The following is a 20,898-nucleotide window of genomic DNA, read 5'->3' on the forward strand; positions in this document are numbered from 1 at the left end:
ATCTACAGTTCTGTGCCAATGTTTCATTAAGAGTTGTTGACTCCAGAGTAAACTGCATTTCGTTGTACTGTGCTTGTACTGTTTAATGACAATAAAGTTGAATCTAATCTAAATCTAATCTTGAGGAAGTAATACGACATATGTGGTTACAGTTTCAGTTCTCTCCAGTATTTGCATTATGAATATGTACAGGTAGGCAGACCAATGACAGTAGTAGATAAACACAGTTCCATCATCATACTTTCAGAAAGACAGATTGGACCCCATCATCCAACACAGACCTGAAACAGAAAGACTCCACGCTTACTTGACACATTACAGCAGGTACGCTTTTAATCATTACAGACTCTAGTCCAATATGTGAGGTTATTGAATGCATGTAACATATGTTTAGGTAAGTAAATTTTCTAAGCTACAATTTAAATGGTATTGACCATTTGTAAGTTGAAATAATACCATGTCAATGAAAAGCTGAAGGTTTTGTATTCCACTTGGCACCATCTTCTCATTTCTGCTTATAAACTGTCTTCCTATATGCAGTAGTAGAATTAAATAATGTATATGGATTCTACAGACTCTCAGCTACGAGCACAATAAAGTTGGGCTGAGAAACTCATCTTTTTTTTCAAGAAAATACAGGCAAATTTTCATTTTCAATGACAACCTGACTAAAGTAATTCCATTATAAAATGACGATACAACATTCAAAACAGTGTAAAATATTTTGCAGAGCTCAGATTCAGTGCATTCAGAAAGTTTTCAGACTTCATCACTTGTTCAACATTTTGTAATATTACAGCCTTATTAAATATTTTTTATCTTCACCAAATCTGTATATATTTTTCCAATGCAAAATGCATATAGAATTAATTATGAGTGTATGTCGAATATGTTTAACTTAATTCAAAATACAATTCAGGTATGAAAATGTATTTCACCTATTATTCTGAAATGTATTTAAAAATGTATACATACATTTAACTTTATTCAAATTTAATTTCAAGTATTAAAATGTATTACACCTTTTATTCCGAAATGGTTGTCAAAATTTAAAAATACATTTCAATTTTGTCCAAATGTATTTCAAGACAATTAATGACATTCATGTAAGTCTATTTTATCACTCCACAGCAGACCTGAAAATGAATGAAACCTTTATTTAAAAAAGGACCAAGATGTATTTTACAGCTAAACACAGGTGTTATTCCATTAGAGGCCTCAGGTTTTAGTGGATATTGGGCCTGGCACGGACTGTGGCGTGCCTGAGGTGTCACCTCTTTTTGACTATGTCATCCTCTTTTTGACTATAACCAACATAAAGGCATGTACAGCTATGTGATAGGCCTATCTCATTCCAATTGATTATTGTCATAATGCTTCTTTTGTATTGTCATAAACTTTATTGTGTCAGTTCATGTAAAGTGACACAGGATCGTCATAATGCTACAGTATCATGACAGTTTCATAAACCTCATTGGGTCACCTTTTCCAATGTGTTCTTTCTCATGAATAGGATGACAGAACTAGTAGATTTCAGAAGCAGGACAAAAAAATCCTCTTTGTGACTAATGACCAACATAAGGCCATGTACAGCTAGGTTATAGGCCTGTCTGGTTTGTATGATTACAGTAATGACGCTTCTCCTGTGACAAATACCTGCCATGAATGCTACATGGCCAAAAATTCAGGCAGTGTCATTAGCAAAATCTGGTCTGCACCCATCAATAACCGGGATCGATCAGCAAATCAGTGAACACCTTTCAAGGTTCTAGATACATGGATTTTTTAAAGAAGCTGTGGAATCTGAGCATTAACAATTACAATATGAATGTATGTTTCATTGGAAGTGAATGTGCCTAGATAATGAGAACATAATGCACTCTGATAACCACAGAAATGTTTACATTGACCATTTGGCATGGGGGTAACTGTCTTGGAAACCTGATCTTTGCTAGGTAGACACACCCTTCAATGTATATATCAGCTTGTAATCAACATTACAGTGAGAAGAGATTGAGTGAGATGAGATTGAGGTTGTGTAAGGAAGACTAGGTCCTTAACCTCATGAACAAGACTATCTAATGCTGCTATAAATAATTGAATTACTCTCTCCCTTGACAAACAGGTATGTAATAATTATTACAATCCTATACGAAATGGGTGATTTCTAACAAAGTTAGATAAGGTTCTATTTAAAGGGGAAATTGAGGAACCCTTTTTGGTTTGACTAACTTTCTTTTTAATAACAATGCACTAGGCCTAGCACAGGGTTTCCCAGTCCTTGTCCTGAGGGCTGTACTAAGGGAGTTTAACCTACTCAGATTTAACTCAGGGTTATCAAGGTAATTCAGGGTTGACAAACTGATTGCCTTAATTAGTGTTACAGTACTACGAAGGTGATTAAGATGTTTGTTAGTTGACTCAGTGCTAACTTAATTTGAGTTTGTGCTCGTTTGCCTAAAAGTAAAACAGTCTATCAAAATATGTGAAACAATTAAGATAATTCAGCCATGGCCTACATATGGGCTACATCTCTGATATGGACCCATTATTCACTGTTAATGATTTAAGATCTACTCCATAAAGCACCTAAGTTGTATGGCCAGGGAACACAACAAATGTATCTAGCAGTTTAGTGAGAGCAAGTACCACCTTGCGAACTGCATGGCAACGCCTACACTACTACTGCCATATACATGTAATTTCAGAAAGGCTGTACAGTATTGCATTTTAATAAAGGGCACATGTTCAGACTAGCGTAACTATTGTCTTGTTTTTACCTGATTGTAGAGCCAGCTGTGCCCTCAGCTCAACCTTCTCTTAAGTCATCCGCTTGATCTTCTCCAAATGTTCTGAAAGTAAAGACAGTCCTAAATATCTGGTAGAACTCAAATCCGAGTGTCCGCCAAAATATTCATTCTTACCTTCATGTGCAGAACTAAAACGTCCCCCTACCTCTGCCTTCTTGCCCTTAAAAATGAATTGAAATTGACAAATAAAATTGAAAGCAACATGCTTTACTAACAAGTTATGCATCTGGGTTAAGTGAATGAACCCACACTTTCCTATGTAGCCATCCTCTACATGGTGGTGTGGAGTACCTCTATGGTGCCTTGGAGTACTGTGTTTGCTCCATCCTAAAAATAAAAGTTGGTGAAAAAGTAAATATGGTGAATCCAAGTAAACATTGCAGCAAATACGAGATCAACATGTAATTCACATACCTCCTGGGCTGCAAACCACAGGGTGTTGTGGTGTAGTTGTGTGTCCTTGGGGTTGAAGGGGCCCATGCTGGAACGATTTGCGCTCCTCTGGCAATACACACACCCGGTTAAGGTTATGTAGGCATTTACCCTGCAAAACATATTTTCATTCCAAGTTTCAAATTACTACGTTTTAAGGGACAGCAAGCCAGGTGTCTTCAGGTGCTGAATACGTTCTGGCAAACTTGTCGTGGCTGAAGGCGTGGAACTACTGCCACACAGTCATCCTCCTCCGGGAACAAAACTACAGAAAACGTCATCACCTGAAAGTAATGTTTAGAAAAGAGGTTTAAAAAACCGGCAACATAAGACACACACAGGCTAGCTAAGAACCATGTGGATACACAAATACACCTCAGTAATGGAATTGTAATAAGTGCAGGTTTAGCTAGTCTATCTAAATTTATTGCCAAGAGTAACGTTATCCACATCATGTGGAAAAAGTTACACAAAGAAACACGATTTAGCTAAAATTACCTATCAGTTGATAAAAGTTACAAGGAATAAGCACATATTCTAACATTCAAATTTTAGAGTTAGCTAACGATGTTACCATACCTGTTCAACTGTTGATATGCGAAGAAGCACAAAACGTCTGAACGAAAGAAACAAAAAATAGTAAGCAACCAAACTTGTGGACACACAAAGAAACAAGGGTTACTGTAGGTATTTCATCTCAGGCCAACACTGTTTTTTTCATGCTCAGTTTCTATAACTTGTTTTCCCGCCAATGGTTTAGAACTTGCGTTCAGGTACCAGTGACTTTGACTAAAGAATTTGAATGTTAATAGAATATTGCAAACAGTCCTTGTTTAATACAAAACAGCCATTATGTTTTTACTTAGTAACCTAACAACACGTAATTCTAGTTATTTATAATAGCGCAGAACAGAACTCACCATAGCTATATAGGTGACAGTCCTATGTCCAAAGAAATCTTGATCTTCGTTTGTTTCAGGAGTTCATCAAATTGTAGTAAAAATATGTCATAACCCACATGTCGTAGTGTCCAATTCAGAGCATTTAGCTCATACCTTACACACTTTGAACAAGAATTGTTCCTTTTTCATGAACGAAAGAACCAAGTCACTAAAATGATCCTCTAGTTTTCATGGTACTGCAGCGTGGGATTCCTAGCTTTCAAAATGGGTATTGTCTTGCCTTACGTGAAATTCAAATTCGCTATAGCATCATCTACAGACACGGCGGTGTTTAAACACAGTAAAGAACTGACCCCCATGAAGCATTAAAGTCGAGGCTATAGGCGAGTAATTGAGCCGGTATCATGCAGTGGAAAATGGCCATTAGTTCGGGAAAATATTATGATAATCAATGGCGAGAGAGGGCTGTTTCTATGTGTTTACTGTACATATCTACACAAAGGTCCTTTACATAAGCAATAGTGCAAAAGTCAAAGTCTATTTTATTTATAAACTACCAATGTTGACCAAGATTCTGTACACTAAGTTTAACAATATTAAAATAAAGTTAAAACAAATAATCAGTACAAGAATAAAAGGGGTACAGTAGCATCCCTGATGGAAGAAAATAGCAACACAAGCAGATACAGCAAATCACAGCGCACGCCCTCTCTTCGGCAGCTAGCCACCAGCGTAACGCAGTCGGGCCGCTGGTGGAAAGCCACCTGAGATGCAAATTAGCTTATGCAAATTGAGATCAGGAGAAAAGCGGCAAAACTGGTGGCCCGCTGACTGTAGGACATTATAGCCTCTTGCGGCCCGCCAGCAGCAAAACACCGGCGGCCCGCCATCAATTGCTCACTGGGTCTATGCAAGAGTATTTCAAAACTGCTGTTGGCAATGCCAATAAGGGGTTCTACGCTACATAGGTCTACTGACGGCGCACTGCACTTGCATGGCTGGGTTCGTAAATATTTTTCATTGTTTACTGTATTTTATAACTATTAGCATTGTCATGCTGTAACTGTAGGGCTAATACAGTATTCCATCCAGTTTTCTGCCAACACAATGCACACGCAAATTATGTAACCATGACGTCCACTCCAAATGGGTCTATACAGGTGGGTTATATTCATAGCTTTTATAGTTTTATCGACCAGTCTTGTAGTGATGGGCATTTCGTCTCTTTTCAGTGAGCCGGCTCGTTCAGCTCATCTCACCAGAAAGAGAAGGCTCATTTGGCTCCTAAATGGCTCTATAGAAAATATGTTTTGTATTTTTTCAAGTCAAACTGTTTGTGATAGTTTGACTATGATTGGTGTTATAACAATTCTAATTAAATTATGAAATGAAATCATACACTACCTTAACCACAATGTATTTAAAATGCTTTGATTTGTTATGAAAAATATGGTGAAACCAAATAAACATTGCAGCAATTATGAGATCAACATGTAATTCACATACCTCCAGGGCTGCAATCCACAGGGTGTTGTTGTGTAGATGTGCGTCCTTGGGGTGGTAGGGGCCCACGCTGGAATGATTTTCGCTACTCTGGTGATACACACGTCCGGTCTCCCACGTGTCTAGGAAAAGTTAAGGTTATGTAGGCTTTTTACCTTGTAGTGATGGGCAAATGAAATCATATACTACCTTAACCACAATGTATTTAAAATGCATTGGTTTGTTCTGAAAAATAATGCTATTAAACATTTGCGTTTAAAGTATAACTTTTTAATGTATATAAACAAAGTGCATACAAATCTAATAATTCAAACAAATACCATCTGAAGAGCATAATTCGAATGCCTTTGGACCTGTGAACTGCATGACCGGATGTTCCATAGAAAGGAAAGACATTTTTTAGAGGCAGCATTAGGGAGCACTTATTCAAATTGAAAGTTTTGCACTGTATGGTCATTTTATGCACATTTTATTACTTTCTACTGTATGCACAACATGCACTCATTCAGGCCTATTTATCTATAAGAATAAAATAGACCGCTGATTCATTACAAACCCATCAGCGGAAATGATTGTCAGTGAGTGAACTTGTTCCTTCCTCCATGATTTTCAATGGTGTGTAATTGGCTATGGAAGCATTTTGCCCAGCTGCTCTACATGTGTCCAACAGCCTGTAAAGATGATGTCCGTGATTGCAGGTGTTATTCATTTTTAATTGTTATTGAAGACTGATATCAGCCTGTGTGGTCAGGCTTTAGTACTTTTAAACTACAACAACTTTACCTATTTTGTGCCAAATGTCACTTTTGTTTTGCTGTTTTGAACACCCCCAAGAAATTAGCATGTAATTCACTGCATTTCTTTTTTTTCTTTGAAGTTTAAACAAATGACCAATGATGAATTAGACCTCTGATCTCTGTCCATAAGGCTGAAATATGCGTCAAAATAGAAACGTGTTTTCATGGCTCTTTCTTAAATTGCGCATTGGTGCGGTATATAAATGGTGCAGCTATTAACAGGGAATTACGGTTGTCTGAGCTGACAGAATGAATGTGTGTGCTTGAGCATTTGTAACGTTTCATGGGAGGCTGAGGCAAATGCAGGGTCAAAGAAGGAGCTTTTTAATAAGAACCAAAAGAAAATAAAACAGAGTGCTGAGCAGTACAGATACAAAATAGATTATACACTGAAACACTAAAACAGAACAGGAGAATGCCACAATATAAGATTGACCGACCAGGACAGGGAGAAAATGCCAGAACTAAATACACAGACTAACAAGGACAACAGTAACAGGTGGGGGCTAAACAGAAGTGAAAGGAGAAAAACTGATCAACGGAAATGAGAACAGGACAGACCAAGGATCAGGAGGATCAGGATATATATACACACACACAGTTAGGTCCAGAAATATTTAGACACTGACACAATTTTCATAATTTTGGCTCTGTACGCCACCCCAATGGATTTGAAATGAAACAACCGAGAACTGCAGACTTTCAGCTTTCATTCAAGGGGTTGAACAAAAATATTGTATAACACATTTAGGAATTGCAACCATTTTCATACACAGACCTCTTCAATCAATCAATCAAATGTATTTATAAAAACCTTTTTACAACAGCAGTTGTCACAAAGTGCTTTACAGAGACACCTGGCCTTAAACCCCAAGGACCAAACAACAGTAGTGTTGAATTTCAGTGGCTAGGAAAAACTCCCTAAGAAGGCCGAATTTTAGGAAGAAACCTAGAGAGGACCCAGGCTCAGAGGGGTGACTAATCCCCTCCTGGCTGTGCTGGGTGAGATATTAAGAGTCCAATTGGAATAATTAATACATTTCTCTGGGCTAAATCCAGATTTCTTATTTCAGGGGCTCAAATGTAATTGGACAAATTAAAACAAACATAATTAAAATGTTGATTTTTAATACTTTGCAGGCATTGACTGCTTAAAGTCTGAAACTCATGTACAATAGCAAATGTAGGGTTTCCTCCTTTGTGCAGGCCTTTACTGCAGCTGTCTTCAGTTGTTGTTTGTTCATGGGTCTTTCTGCCTTAAATTTTGTCTTCAGCAAGTGAAATGCATGCTTGATTGAGTTGAGGTCAGTTGATTGACTCAGCCATTGCAGAATAGTCCACTTTCTGCCCTATTAACTCCTGGGTTGCATTCGCAGTATGTTTTGGGTCACTGCACTTCTGTCTTCTATCACCTCACCAATATACACTAGTGACCCAGTGCCATTGGAAGCCATGCATGGCCTGTCATCACACTGCCTCCACCGTGTTTTACAGATGACGTGGTATGCTTCGGATCATGAGCCGATCCGAGACTTTTCCATACTTTTTTCTCCCCGTCATTCTGGTACAGGTTGAACTTAGTTTCATCTGTCCAAAGAATGCTGTTCCAGAACTGTGCTGGCTTTTTTAGATGTTCTGTTCTTGAGGTTTATGAGTGGTTTGCACCTTGTGGTGAGCCCTCTGCATTTGCTCTCGTTAAGTCTTCTCTTCCTAGTAGACTTGGACAATGATATGCCTACCTCATGGAGAGTTTTCTTCACTTGGCTGGATGCTGTGAAGGGCTTTTTCGTTACGATGGAAAGGTGAAAAGATCATCAACCACTGTTGTCTTCGTGGGACGTCTCACCAGTGCATACTTTTATTCTCAGAAAGTAACAAACTGTTGATTTGGCCACTCCTAATGTTCCTGCTATCTCTGATAAATTGTTTTTTGCAGCCTAAGGAAGACCAGTTTCACTTGCATTGAGAGTTCCTATGACCGCATGTTGTGGGTTCACAGCAACAGCTTCTAAATTAGAAAGCCACACCTGGAATCAACTCCAGACTTTTACCTGCTTAACTGATGAAGAAATAACAAAGGAATAGCCACACCTGTCCATGAAACGGCTTTTGAGTCAATTGTCCAATTACTTTTGATCTCTGGAAAAAGAGGGGGCTACATATTAAAGAGTTGTAATTCCTAAAGCCTTCCTCCAATTTGGATGTGAATACCTTCAAATTAAAGCTGAGAAACTACACTTTAAATCCATATTCATTTAACTGTAACTTGAATATATTTAGGTAAACAGCCAAAATAACAAACAGTGTCCAATTATTTCCAGACATGTATGCATTTATGCATGCATGTAATTGTTTGGAGACACTTATAATTGTCCTTGTTTTCCATGAAAACATACATTAAATAAATTTGAATAGGAAATATAGCTAAATGAATTAGAAATAGTCATAGACAAGGTTAGAATTAATACATACATAATTTAATTAATACATTTTATTTAAAATAATAATTGTCCTTTGAACTTTGCTTTTGTCAAAGAATCCTCCATTTGCAGCTATTTGTAACAGAATTCAGGAATAGGTTCTTATCGCAAAATGTATAAAGGTCCAGATTCAGAGCTTTGTAATGGTGTATAATCTGCTTTACTTAGTTCTGAGAAAAAATCCTGGAAAGATTCACACTTGCCAGAGAGCTGGTCTTTGTTTACGCCCATTCAGTATAGTTCACACCCTCTTAGTCCTCAATCCCACCCAGCTATTTAAGTATTCATATGGGGACACTGACCTTGCTAAACTGATCTAAAGAGATACTATTTCAAATCAAATAAAAATAAAATGTTCACATGCACTTGATACATCAGGTATAAACAGTAGTGAAAGGTAAAGTAGCTTAGCAGCAGGATTCATAATAAATAGTAGCAGCAATGTAAGTGCAGATAGCTTGAGTGCAAGTGGACAGCCTGAGTGCAAGTGGACTGTGCTGTTTAGCAGTCTTTCTGTATTGATGAACTGGGTTGTCCAGATCACTTTTTTTTCCCTACTCATAATAGCTGGTCACAGTCACACACAAACCTGGATGACTGGTCAATCAGGTAGCTAATTACTGAAATAAGTGTCTTGCACACTTTTGTGAAGACAATGGAAACATAACAATAGCTTAGCATAATCACCCCTTCCCTGATGCATACATAGCTTTTTGCACTGATGGTTCAGCTAGAAATCCAACATACAAGAAATGTTACAGTATTATTTACTAAAGTATAGCTAATCATCAGGCAAAGCTAGCCACCCAACGAACAAGTTAGACACCAGGAAATGTTAGCTAGCTGGTAAATGAACATTGTTACCTAGCTAGCTAACGTTAACAGTAACATCAGTAGCTATAGCAAAATAACTAGCAATGTGTATACATGTAGGAATGTTTTGCGGCAGACGGAATAATCCTCTGATTATATACAGAGTCCTACGTCATTTACATTTGGTATGTTGACTTCCATTGTCACAGGTCATGGATGCCATGGTTGCCCTTTTTTGTCAAAGTAATCCGAGGACAGGTGTTTTATACAAGACAAGCCAGCGTTCTTTTCGGCCATCTCCACATTTGCAATGAAATGCCTGTATTTTGTCAATTTCCTTCTCATACGCTGTAGGATATTCCAACACTGTACATCCCTTGTTCTCTGACATCGTTTTGAACAGCATCCAAGTCTGGGGTTTCCTCGTTATTGTCCTATTCATCTTCCGAGTCTGAGAGGGTAATGGCATCATTGTCCTCCAGAAAGTGTTCTCTCACAACTTGTTCCCAGTCAGATTTGTTAACAACGGCAGCTAAATTCAGGGAAGTGATTTGGAGCTCTAGCAACGTTTGCACTTCAACGTTTGCACATTGCGAACCCGGGAAGTTCATGTTTGAAATTCCCGGGTTCGCAACGATACTGACCAAGTAGTCGCATTCTAAGCTGGTGACTTGATAAACCAGTATGTCAGCATCTCCAGCCCCTTCATTATCTCAGCTCATACAGGAAGTTGTGTATTTTCCACTGGTTGAACAAGGGTTTGAGTTTTACATTTTATTCGTATTTACACTTTGCATACTAGTTACTCATTAAGTCACATTCAAGTTCACAACTTCATGATGGCATTTCTATAAAAAAGACAAATGTGCCAGAACACGTTTTTCCTGAAAAGTAGTTTACGCCCAGTTTTCTTGCTGACCTTGGGCATTCAAGTTGTCATTTTGTTAAGATAATCTGAAGAGATTTCACCCCATTCTTCCTGAAGTGCCTCCTACAGGTTGGATTGGCTTGATGGACACTTCTTACGCACCATCAGGTAATTCTGTTACCACAACAGTTCATTAGGGTCGAGATCCGTTGACAGTGCTGGCATTTTTGATCCTGTAGGCCTAATTGAACCCACAAACAGTGATGCTGAAGATATTGAACTGGTCTAAAGAAGGACAGTGTTATTGCTTCTTTAATCAGTACAAGGGTTTTCTAATGATCAGTAAGCCTTTTAAAATGATAAACTTGGATTTGCAAACACAAGGTTCCTTTAAAATACAGGAGTGATGGTTGCTGATAATGGGCCTCTGTCCCCCTAGGTCAATATTCCATTAAAAATCATCCTTTTCCAACTACAGTAGTGATTTACAACATTATCAATGTCTACACTGTATTTCTGATCAATTTGATGTTATTTTAACAGACAATTTGATGTTATCTTGATTTTCTTTTGAAAACAAGGACATTTCTGAGTGACCCCAAACTTTTGAATATTGTATATAGTAAAATAATATTGTAGTGTTGACATTACAGTAAGTTAGGGACCAGTTGTATACAGGATGGTGCCATCTGCATAAAGGTGAATACTATACACCAAAAACAGATTTAGTCCAAGTACCAAACCTTGAGGAACATCCACATATACATCAGAGGTGTAGAGCGGGAAGCCTTCTGATTTGACAAATAAACAAATGCGTAAATAGTGCATATTGTTCTTTTGTCTTTATTCTTTTGAAGTTGAGTTAAAATAACAACAGTACAAGTGTGTTAGCAAAATATAACACCTCTGTATCATCGTACACACGATTATCCCTTCACTTATCCTCTCCTCAGTCTCTTCTGACCTTGTGGTCACCATGAAGATGAGCCCATTTCTACTCCTACTCTGTGCTGGTAAGAACTCAATCAACCACAACACACCATACATTATGTACAATGTCCACAATAAACTGATGAACCAAAACATTATGACCACTCACAGGTGAAGTGAACAGCGTTGATCATCTAACAAGGGCGCATGTCAAGGTCTGGGTAGATAAGGTGGTAATTCAATGGTATGCCTTGGCAGGTCGGCGTGTTTTGGCGACACGTGCAGGACAAACAGCATATTAGGTACTGTAGGTGGTCATATTGTTTTGGTTCATCAGTGCATAACAATTGAAAGCTGAAATATTGGTCATGTTTTTTATATGCTTCATTTACCTTTCTTTTTTACCAACTTTTTCTTCAGATGTCTACTGCACGGGTGTTTATTGTCACCTCAGAGTGTTTAATCTCAGTGAAAAGACTAAACTGTTAATATGGACAGAGGCACGGGACTACTGCCACCAACATAATTTTACAGATCTCGCCACAGTGTACAATCAGGAGGAATCTGAGATGCTGAATAAGTTATTACAAATTGGGCAGGGTGCTACGATTGGACTCTATCGCACACATCCCAAACTGAAGTGGAGCAATGGAGACCCTGTTAATGTGACTGCATTGTTAATGCCTGCAATCTCATATACAATTCCAATGTGTGCTGCAACACTCAAAATTAACCTAACATGGGATGACTGCACAGTGAATAAATACTTCATGTGTTACATAAAAGGTACAAAACATCAACCAAAACATTTTTACAAAATGTTATACTCAAAATGTTCTAGACATTGTCTGTGTCAGGAGCTAATCCAGTGGTATTGCTGCCGCTTTTAAGCCAGCTGCTATACAGTGAGGGAAAAAAGTATTTGATCACCTGCTGATTTCGTACGTTTGCCCACTGACAAAGAAATTATCAGTCTAAAATTTTAATGGTAGGTTTATTTGAACAGTTGAACAGAATAACAACAAAAAATGTTAGAAATTGATTTGCATTAGAGCCAGGGTTTTCAAATCCGCCTGTCACTATCTTTTGGCTTCTAAAATGGTCATCCTTTATTGTAGAAGGAAGTGCTTTATATCCTGGGATTCTGCAGACCCTCAGCTACATGAAAGATGTATTGATTTTTTTTTTTGAGACACCTACATGAGTAAAAATTATAATGCAAGTGCACATATTTTGGTTTTACAGGGGCTGGTCATATCATTAGAATATCATCAAATAGTTGATTTATGTCATTAATTCCATTCAAAAAGTGAAACTTGTATATTATATTCATTCATTGCACACAGACTGATATATTTCAAATGTTTATTTATTTTAATTGTGATGATTATAACTGATAACTAATGAAAATCCCAAATTCAGTAACCCCGAAAATTAGAATATTACTTAAGACCAATACAAAAAAATATTTATTTTGAAATCTTGGCCAACAGAAAAGTATGAACATGAAAAGTATGAGCATGTACAGCACTCAATACTTAGTTGGGGCTCCTTTTGCCTGAGTTACTGCAGCAATAATAAGTCTGTGGCACTGCTCAGGCTGCTCTGATAGTGGCCTTCAACTCTTCTGCATTGTTGGGTCTGGGGTATCGCATCTTCCTCTTCACAATACCCCATAGATTTTCTATAGGGTTAAGGTCAGGCGAATTTGCTGGCCAATTAAGAACAGGGATTACCATGGTCCTTAAACCAGGTACTGGTAGCTTTGGCACTGTGTGCAGGTGCCAAGTCCTGTTGGAAAATGAAATCTGCATCTCCATAAAGTTGGTCAGCAGCAGGAAGCATGACGTGCTCTAAAACTTCTTGGTAGACGGCTGCGTTGACCTTGGACCTCAGAAAACACAGTGGACCAACACCAGCAGATGACATGGCACCCCAAACCATCACTGACTGTGGAAACTTTACACTGGACTTCAAGCAATGTGGATTATGTGCCTCTCCTCTCTTCCTCCAGACTCTGAGACCTTGATTTCCAAAGGAAATGCAAAATTTACTTTCATCAGAGAACATAACTCAGCAGTAGTCCAGTCCTTTTTGTCTTTAGCCCAGGCAAGACGCTTCTGACGCTGTGTCTTGTTCAATAGTGGCTTGACACAAGGAATGCGACAGCTGAAACCCATGTCTTGCATACGCCTGTGCGTGGTGGTTCTTGAAGCACTGACTCCTGCTGCAGTCCACTCTTTGTGAGTCTCCCCCACATTTTTGAATGGGTTTTGTTTCACAATCCTCTCCAGGGTGCGGTTATCCCTAATGCTTGTACACTTTTTTCTACCACATCTTTTCCTTCCCTTCGCCTTTCTATAAATGTGCTTGGACACAGAGCTCTGTGAACAGCCAGCCTCTTTAGCAATGACCTTTTGTGTCTTGACCTCCTTGCAAGGTGTCAATGGTCATCTTTTGGACAGCTGTCAAGTCAGCAGTCTTCCCCATGATTGTGTAGCCTACAGAACTAGACTGAGAAACCATTTAAAGGCCTTTGCAGTTGTTTTGGGTTAATTAGCTGATTAGAGTGTGGCACCGGGTGTCTTCAATATTTAACCTTTTCACAATATTCAAATTTTCTGAGATACTGAATTTGGGGTTTTCATTAGTTGTCAGTTATAATCAAAATTAAAAGAAATAAACACTCGAAATACATCAGTCTGTGTGGAATGAATGTATACATTATACAATATTCACTTTTTGATTGGAATTACTGAAATAAATCAACTTTTTGCTGATATTCTAATTATATGACCAGCACCTGTATATTGAAAAGGATAAGTAAAATATAATAGGTAGCCTGTTTTACATTACATTTGGATAACCCCAGGGGTACAGAATAAGAGTGTGCTCTTAATCTCAATTTATAAAATGTTTGACATGCGTTTTTCTGGATTTTTGTGGTTGTTATTCTGTCTCTCACTGTTCAAATGAACCTACCATTAAAATGATATACTAATCATTTCTTTGTCAGTGGGCAAATGTACAAAATCAGCAGGGGATCAAATATTTTTTTCCCTCACTGTATCTCTATTCTGTGGCTCAGTGTCTGGCATACTCTATCACTTCTGTCTACTTCTAAATTTGTATAATATAATTTATTATTATTTTATTATATCACATAATACCACCAAAACAATATCCAGTATTAAATATTTCATATTATAGATGTGCTATTCAAACTATATACACCTTCCCCCATGTACAGCAAAGGGAGAAATATATATTTTGTATGTGTTTCCTAGGCCCAAGTGATGTCATTCTAGTGCAGAAAAACATGTCTTGGTACGAAGCTCAGAATTATTGCGGAAAGATATGCACTGACCTGGCCAGCATCAGGAACAAGGAACAGTGGGAGGTGGTGAAAAATTCAGGAAAGAACAGCACTATTCCTTTCTGGATTGGTCTTCTGTATGATGACTGGGAGTGGGCTGATGGAGGGAAGTCTACCTACAGAAACTGGTTTAAAATTCCATATCCAATTAAAGAAAACTACACAGTGATTTATAATAAAATTGGTATGTTGTCAATACAGCCTCCAAGTGGGATGAAGTACACGTTCTGCTATAAGGGTAAGACGTCATGACCAGTTTTATTACCCCCTTTAATTTCTGTGGAATTGCCAAATAGCATATTTTTATAGGCCATTGGTGAAAGGACAACTTGGCAGTTTTGTCACAAGGGAGTATGCCAGAGGAGTATGGGTGAAACGGTATGTATATTCGTATTGAACAGTTCGGTACAGGGTCCACGGTGCACGGTTCTGTAAGGTCCACGGATTGCTCCGGCTCTCGGCAGCTCCAACAGAAGAAACAACCACCGAAACCCAAGTTCCCAACACACAGAAACGCACCAACAGTTCCCGGTCGCAATCACCTGAATATTGAACACCTGTTCCACTCTGTATGTAACCTAGGTCTGTTCACACATCAGTGTGAAGTATTGTTTGTGAGAGTACAACTTGCTGAGCCGGTCCTACCTATTTCCCACTGAGTTTACGTTCGTTCTGCCCCAAGCTTGCCTTCTGTCCTATAGAGTCTTGCGTAGCCCTTCGGTACCATCACCTGAGTCTCTGTGCACCGTCTCTTGTCTGGATTTCCCTTTTCTGCAGCCTGCTCTTCCCCTGTGTGCCTTCGTCTCGATTCTGCTTTTGGTTTGCCCGTGTACCGAACTCTGCCTGTCTATCTGACTTTTTCTTGTGTTGTCCTATTGGATTGACTGCCATTAAACTACCTTTTGCAAACTTTAAAATTTGAGACCTACAGTATCTCACAAAAGAGAGTACAGCCCTCAAATCTTTGTAAATATTTGATTATATCTTTTCATGTGACAACACTGAAGAAATTACACTACCACTACTTAAAATGTTAGGTAGTGAGCTTGTATAACAGTGTACATTTGCTGTCCCCTCAAAATAACACAACACACAGCCATTAATGTCTAAACCGCTGGCAACAAATGTGAGTACACCCCTAAGTGAAAATGTCCAAATTGGGCCCAATTAGGGAATAAAATAATGGAATAAAAATCACATGTCGGGTCTCAATGAAGGAAATACATCATCATAATTTTCTTCTGCTTATCCGGGGCCGGGTCACGGGGGCAGCAGTCTAAGCAGGGATGCCCAGACTTCCCTCTCCCCAGACACTTCCTCTAGCTCTTCCGGGGGGACACCGAGGCGTTCCCAGGCCAGCCGGGAGACATAGTCCCTCCAGCGTGTCCTAGGTCTTCCCCGGGGTCTCCTCCCGGTGGGACGGGACCGGAACACCTTCCCAGGAAGGCGTTCCGGAGGCATCCGAAAAAGATGCCCAAGCCACCTCAGCTGACCCCTCTCGATGTGGAGGAGCAGCGGCTCTACTCTGAGCTCCTCCCGGGTGACCGAGCTTCTCACCCTATCTCTGTATCCGGGATCTTGTCCTTTCGGTCATGACCCAAAGCTCATGACCATAGGTGAGAGTAGGAACGTAGATTGACTGGTAAATCGAGAGCTTCGCCTTGCGGCTCAGCTCTTTCTTCACCACGACAGACCGATACATCGACTGCATTACTGCAGAAGCTGCACCGATCCGTCTGTCAATCTCCCGTTCCATCCTTCCCTCACTCGTGAACAAGACCCCTAGATACTTAAACTCCTCCACTTGAGGCAGGCACTCTCCACCAACCTGAAGTGGGCAAGCCACCCTTTTCAGACTGAGGACCATGGCCTCGGATTTGGAGGTACTGATTTTCATCCCCACCGCTTCACACTCGGCTGCAAACCGTCCCAGCGCATGCTGAAGGTCCTGGTTAGAAGGGGCCAACACGACAACATCATCTGCAAAGAGCAGAGACGAAATTGTGTGGTCCCCAAACCTGACACCTTCCGGCCCCTGGCTGCGCCTAGAAATTCTGTCCATAAAAATTACAAACAGAACCGGTGACAAAGGGCAGCCCTGCCGGAGTCCAACATGCACTGGGAACAAGTCTGACTTACTGCCGGCAATGCGGATCAAGCTCCTGCTTCGGTTGTACAGGGACCTGACAGCCCTTAGCAAAGGACCCAGGACCCCATATTCCCCAAGCACCCTCCACAAGATGCCGCGAGGGACACAGTCGAATGCCTTCTCCAAATCCACAAAACACATGTGGATTGGTTGGGCAAACTCCCATGAACCCTCCAACACCCCGTAGAGGGTATAGAGCTGGTCCAGTGTTCCACGGCCCGGACGAAAACCACACTGTTCCTCCTGAATCCGAGGTTCTACTATCGGCCGTATTTTCCTCTCCAGAACCCTGGCATAGACTTTCCCGGGGAGGCTGAGAAGTGTGATCCCCCTATAGTTGGAACACACCCTCCGGTCCCCCTTCTTAAAAATAGGGGCCACCACCCCGGTCTGCCATCCCAGAGGCACTGTCCCCGACCGCCACGCAATGTTGCACAGGCGTGTCAACCAAGACAGCCCCACAACATCCAGAGACTTGAGGTACTCAGGGCGGATCTCATCCACCCCCGGTGCCTTGCCACCGAGGAGTTTCTTGACCACCTCAGTGACTTCAGCCCGGGTGATGGACGAGTCCACCTCTGAGCCCTCATCCTCTGCTTCCTCAAAACTGTATTAATTCTAAAAAACAATATCTTCATTAGGCTAGATAATCCGAAAAATTGCCCCAGGATTAAAAATAGCTAACCTTTCCATTAAGGATAGAGGAGAAAGTGGAAAAGAGTTTCCTGGGATTACAGGAAGAAGCCTGGTATATATGAAAGTGGCTTTTGCAGAGTGGATGGCAAGCAGGGATAGGGAAGGATGCAAGATCATTCCGAAGTTTAGTTTTTTGCCTTTTTCGCTCAGATGTCCGTAACTCACTCATAGTGAGTCATTGAGCAATGGAGCAGAAGGGGTAGGTGAGCAAGATGAATCAGAGAAAAGTTCCAATTTGAAGAAACAAGTTGCCCTATGCTGCCACCACTGCAAACATACAGTATGCTCTTGCACTATGGGAAAACAAAGTCAGATGGAGAGAGCAGCCGGAGTAGCAGTATTTTCATGGGAAATCCATGTTTCTGTCAGGGTCAGGAAGTCAAGAGCTTTAAGAACAGCATAGGCTGAGATTAATTTGACCTTTTTGACAGCAGATCGACAGTTCCGAACACTGCCAGATAGCAGGTATTCCACATGTGCTGGGCTGGGAGGACAAGGTTAGAAAGGTTGGGGCCACAGGATTGGGGGTGACTCTAGAATTGAGGGAACAAGCTGACAGGGACTGGAAAAATACACATGAAGAAAATGTATTGCTGTTTGTTTTGTGTACTTTTAACACGGTACAACAGATAGGTAGGGCAGTAAAACTGATTTGGTATCAGCCTGTCTTACCTTCATTGAATAACTCAGCAGAACAATGTTTCAGAGACAGTCTTAGTTTCAGGCTACAACACTGCCGCTAGACAAGATAGTGATGTTGTCTGTGTACTTCAGTTATAACTGTCTACTCAAAAACTCTTAAGTTGTTTCACAATTCCTTCTTCTTGTTAATCTTTATTTTACAGATTAATTAAGCACACTGTTGAATTATTTAAAAAATTATTACCTGAATTGAATGCTGGAATGTATATTTTTAATTTATTTGATTAATCAATGTAGAAATTGACTGATACATTGATAATCAAAATAGTAGTTAGTTGCAGACACCATGGATAACAGAATATACTTTTACACTGACTTCAAGGTATACTCAATTGATTTGATTAATTGTGTGTTTTACAGATCAAATCCATGTAATCAATGAAAAACAGACATGGGAGCAAGCTCTAAAGTACTGCAATGACAACTACACTACACTGCTGCGTATTGAGTCTAAGAATGACCAGAGGGTTGTGGAGCAGAGTCTGAGGGCAGCCAATGTCCCTGGCCCCGTGTGGATCGGTCTGAGACAGAGCCGTCTCTTTGGGTTCTGGGTCTGGATCAATGGGATACCACTAAAGAGAGAGGACTGGAGTAACTGGGAGGGAGGGATATGGCCTGAACTGCCCCTGTCCCACCAGTGTGGTGCCATGGCAACAAAGGAAGGACATTTCGAGTGGAGCGATCAAGACTGTCAGTCTTCTCTCTACTTTATCTGTGAAGGGTAAAGGAGAAAATAGCTGCTTCCTTGAGTCTGCACTATGAACTCAAATTTAAGATGCATTGTTCATTAAAGAGAAAAGCATGTGTTGGTTTATGTAAGACATTACAAGTACAGTACAATCTTGATTTGTTTTTTAATTAAGCATTCAGCCAAACACAGCATACAATAGCTAACCCATCTACTATTGTATGGAAGCATAGTTCACTAAATTCCAATGTTAATGCAATCCCACACTGCATTTAAATTTTCCACTTTTGCCTTCTTTATTTCAGTCAATATGAAACTTAAAATGTAAAAATGTGATTAAAATGTTCATGTACTGGTATGCACATTCGGTGTCAATATTAAAATGTTAATGAAAAGCCACTTGGCATTTCATTTTCAAAGTCAGCCTAGCTTTGTGGTTAACAAAATTCAAATGTGAAAAGTGAGAAACAGTGCCATCCTTTGCAATTGAAATTTCCATGCTCTAATGCTGTTTTCCTAACTTAAAGTAAATGTAATGCGATTTAATTTTCATGTTCTATCACCCTGTCAGTCATTCTCTGAAAGTGGTATACTGGTAGGCTACAATCATCATGCGGTACAATGGCAACAGTGCTAGTGCCATTCATTTTGGATTTCGCAGATCATATTGAAATATATTTGATTTCCTGGTCAGATGCTCATGACAGAATAGAAAAGATAATTAAAAATGTAGCTAAATTCTCTGTGATCACTAATAATGTTATTGACTTTTCATTATTAGTGATTGCAGAGAGAATCAATAATGATAATGATTCTCACTTTTCACATTTGAATTAACATTTGAATTATGTTAACCACAAAGCGGGGCATGCTTTTGAAAATGAATTGCCAAATTGCTTTTCATTAACATTTTAATATTGACAGCAAATGTGTATACCAGTACATGAAAATTAAAATGCAAATCACATGATTGCATTTCAATTTTCATATAGACGGAAATAATGCAGGCAAAAGTGGACAATGAAAATGCATTGTGGGATTGCATTAACATTTGAATTAAGTGAACTATATGCTTCCCCTACTACTGAGCTCTAATACTTGACATTGTTTTGGAATAGCAACTTGTATGACATTGTTTATTCTGATTTTACTTTTCTTTACAAGTTTTTAGGAATATTATCGAGTTTTATGCTTTATCTATTTTAGAAAAAGATTTTTCTTGTGGGCTGTCAGGTCCCTGTACAACCGAAGCAGGAGCTTGGTCCGCATTGCCGGCAGTAAGTCAGACTTGTTCCCAGTGCATGTTGGACTCCGGTAGGGCTGCCCTTTGTCGCCGGTTCTGTTCGTAATTTTTATGGACAGAATTTCTAGGCGCAGCCAGGGGCCGGAAGGTGTCAGGTTTGGGGACCACACAATTTAATCTCTGCTCTTTGCAGATTATGTTGTTGTGTTGGCCCCTTCTAACCAGGACCTTCAGCATGCACTTGGACGGTTTGCAGCCGAGTGTAAAGCGGTGGGGATGAAAATCAGCACCTCCAAATCCGAGGCCATGGTCCTCAGTCGGAAAAGGGTGGCTTGCCCACTTCAGGTTGGTGGAGAGTGCCTGCCTCAAGTGGAGGAGTATAAGTATCTAGGGGTCTTGTTCACGAGTGAGGGAAGGATGGAACGGGAGATTGACAGACGGATCGGTGCAGCTTCTGCAGTAATGCAGTCGATGTATCGGTCTGTCGTGGTGAAGAAAGAGCTGAGCCG

The 20,898-nt window shown here is 39.9% G+C and overlaps 1 protein-coding gene across 3 annotated transcripts; it reads left to right on the forward strand.

Annotated features, from left to right (window-relative positions):
* The first annotated feature begins 263 nt into the window (after window positions 1-263).
* Window positions 264-19,406, forward strand: si:dkey-61f9.2 (C-type lectin lectoxin-Lio2). Of its 3 annotated transcripts, none has more exons than XR_827608.2 (4): window positions 264-324; window positions 11,559-11,618; window positions 11,956-12,321; window positions 14,823-14,913. XR_827608.2 is itself a non-coding variant. In XM_020042664.1 (4 exons), exons 2-4 carry the CDS (start codon window positions 11,582-11,584, stop codon window positions 19,181-19,183), a joined length of 768 nt encoding a protein of 255 aa, XP_019898223.1. In that variant the 5' UTR covers window positions 264-324; window positions 11,559-11,581; the 3' UTR covers window positions 19,184-19,406. The 3 variants fall into 3 exon arrangements, 2 of the variants coding, with proteins under 2 accessions (XP_019898223.1, XP_010865587.1); XM_020042664.1 differs by lacking the exon at window positions 14,823-14,913 and adding an exon at window positions 18,819-19,406; XM_010867285.2 differs by lacking the exons at window positions 264-324; window positions 11,559-11,618; window positions 11,956-12,321; window positions 14,823-14,913 and adding exons at window positions 15,071-15,149; window positions 18,819-19,406.
* Window positions 19,407-20,898: the final 1,492 nt, after the last annotated feature.

Source organism: Esox lucius, chromosome 23 (genome assembly GCF_011004845.1).
Source record: "Esox lucius isolate fEsoLuc1 chromosome 23, fEsoLuc1.pri, whole genome shotgun sequence".
Classification (NCBI taxonomy): Eukaryota; Metazoa; Chordata; class Actinopteri; order Esociformes; family Esocidae; genus Esox; species Esox lucius.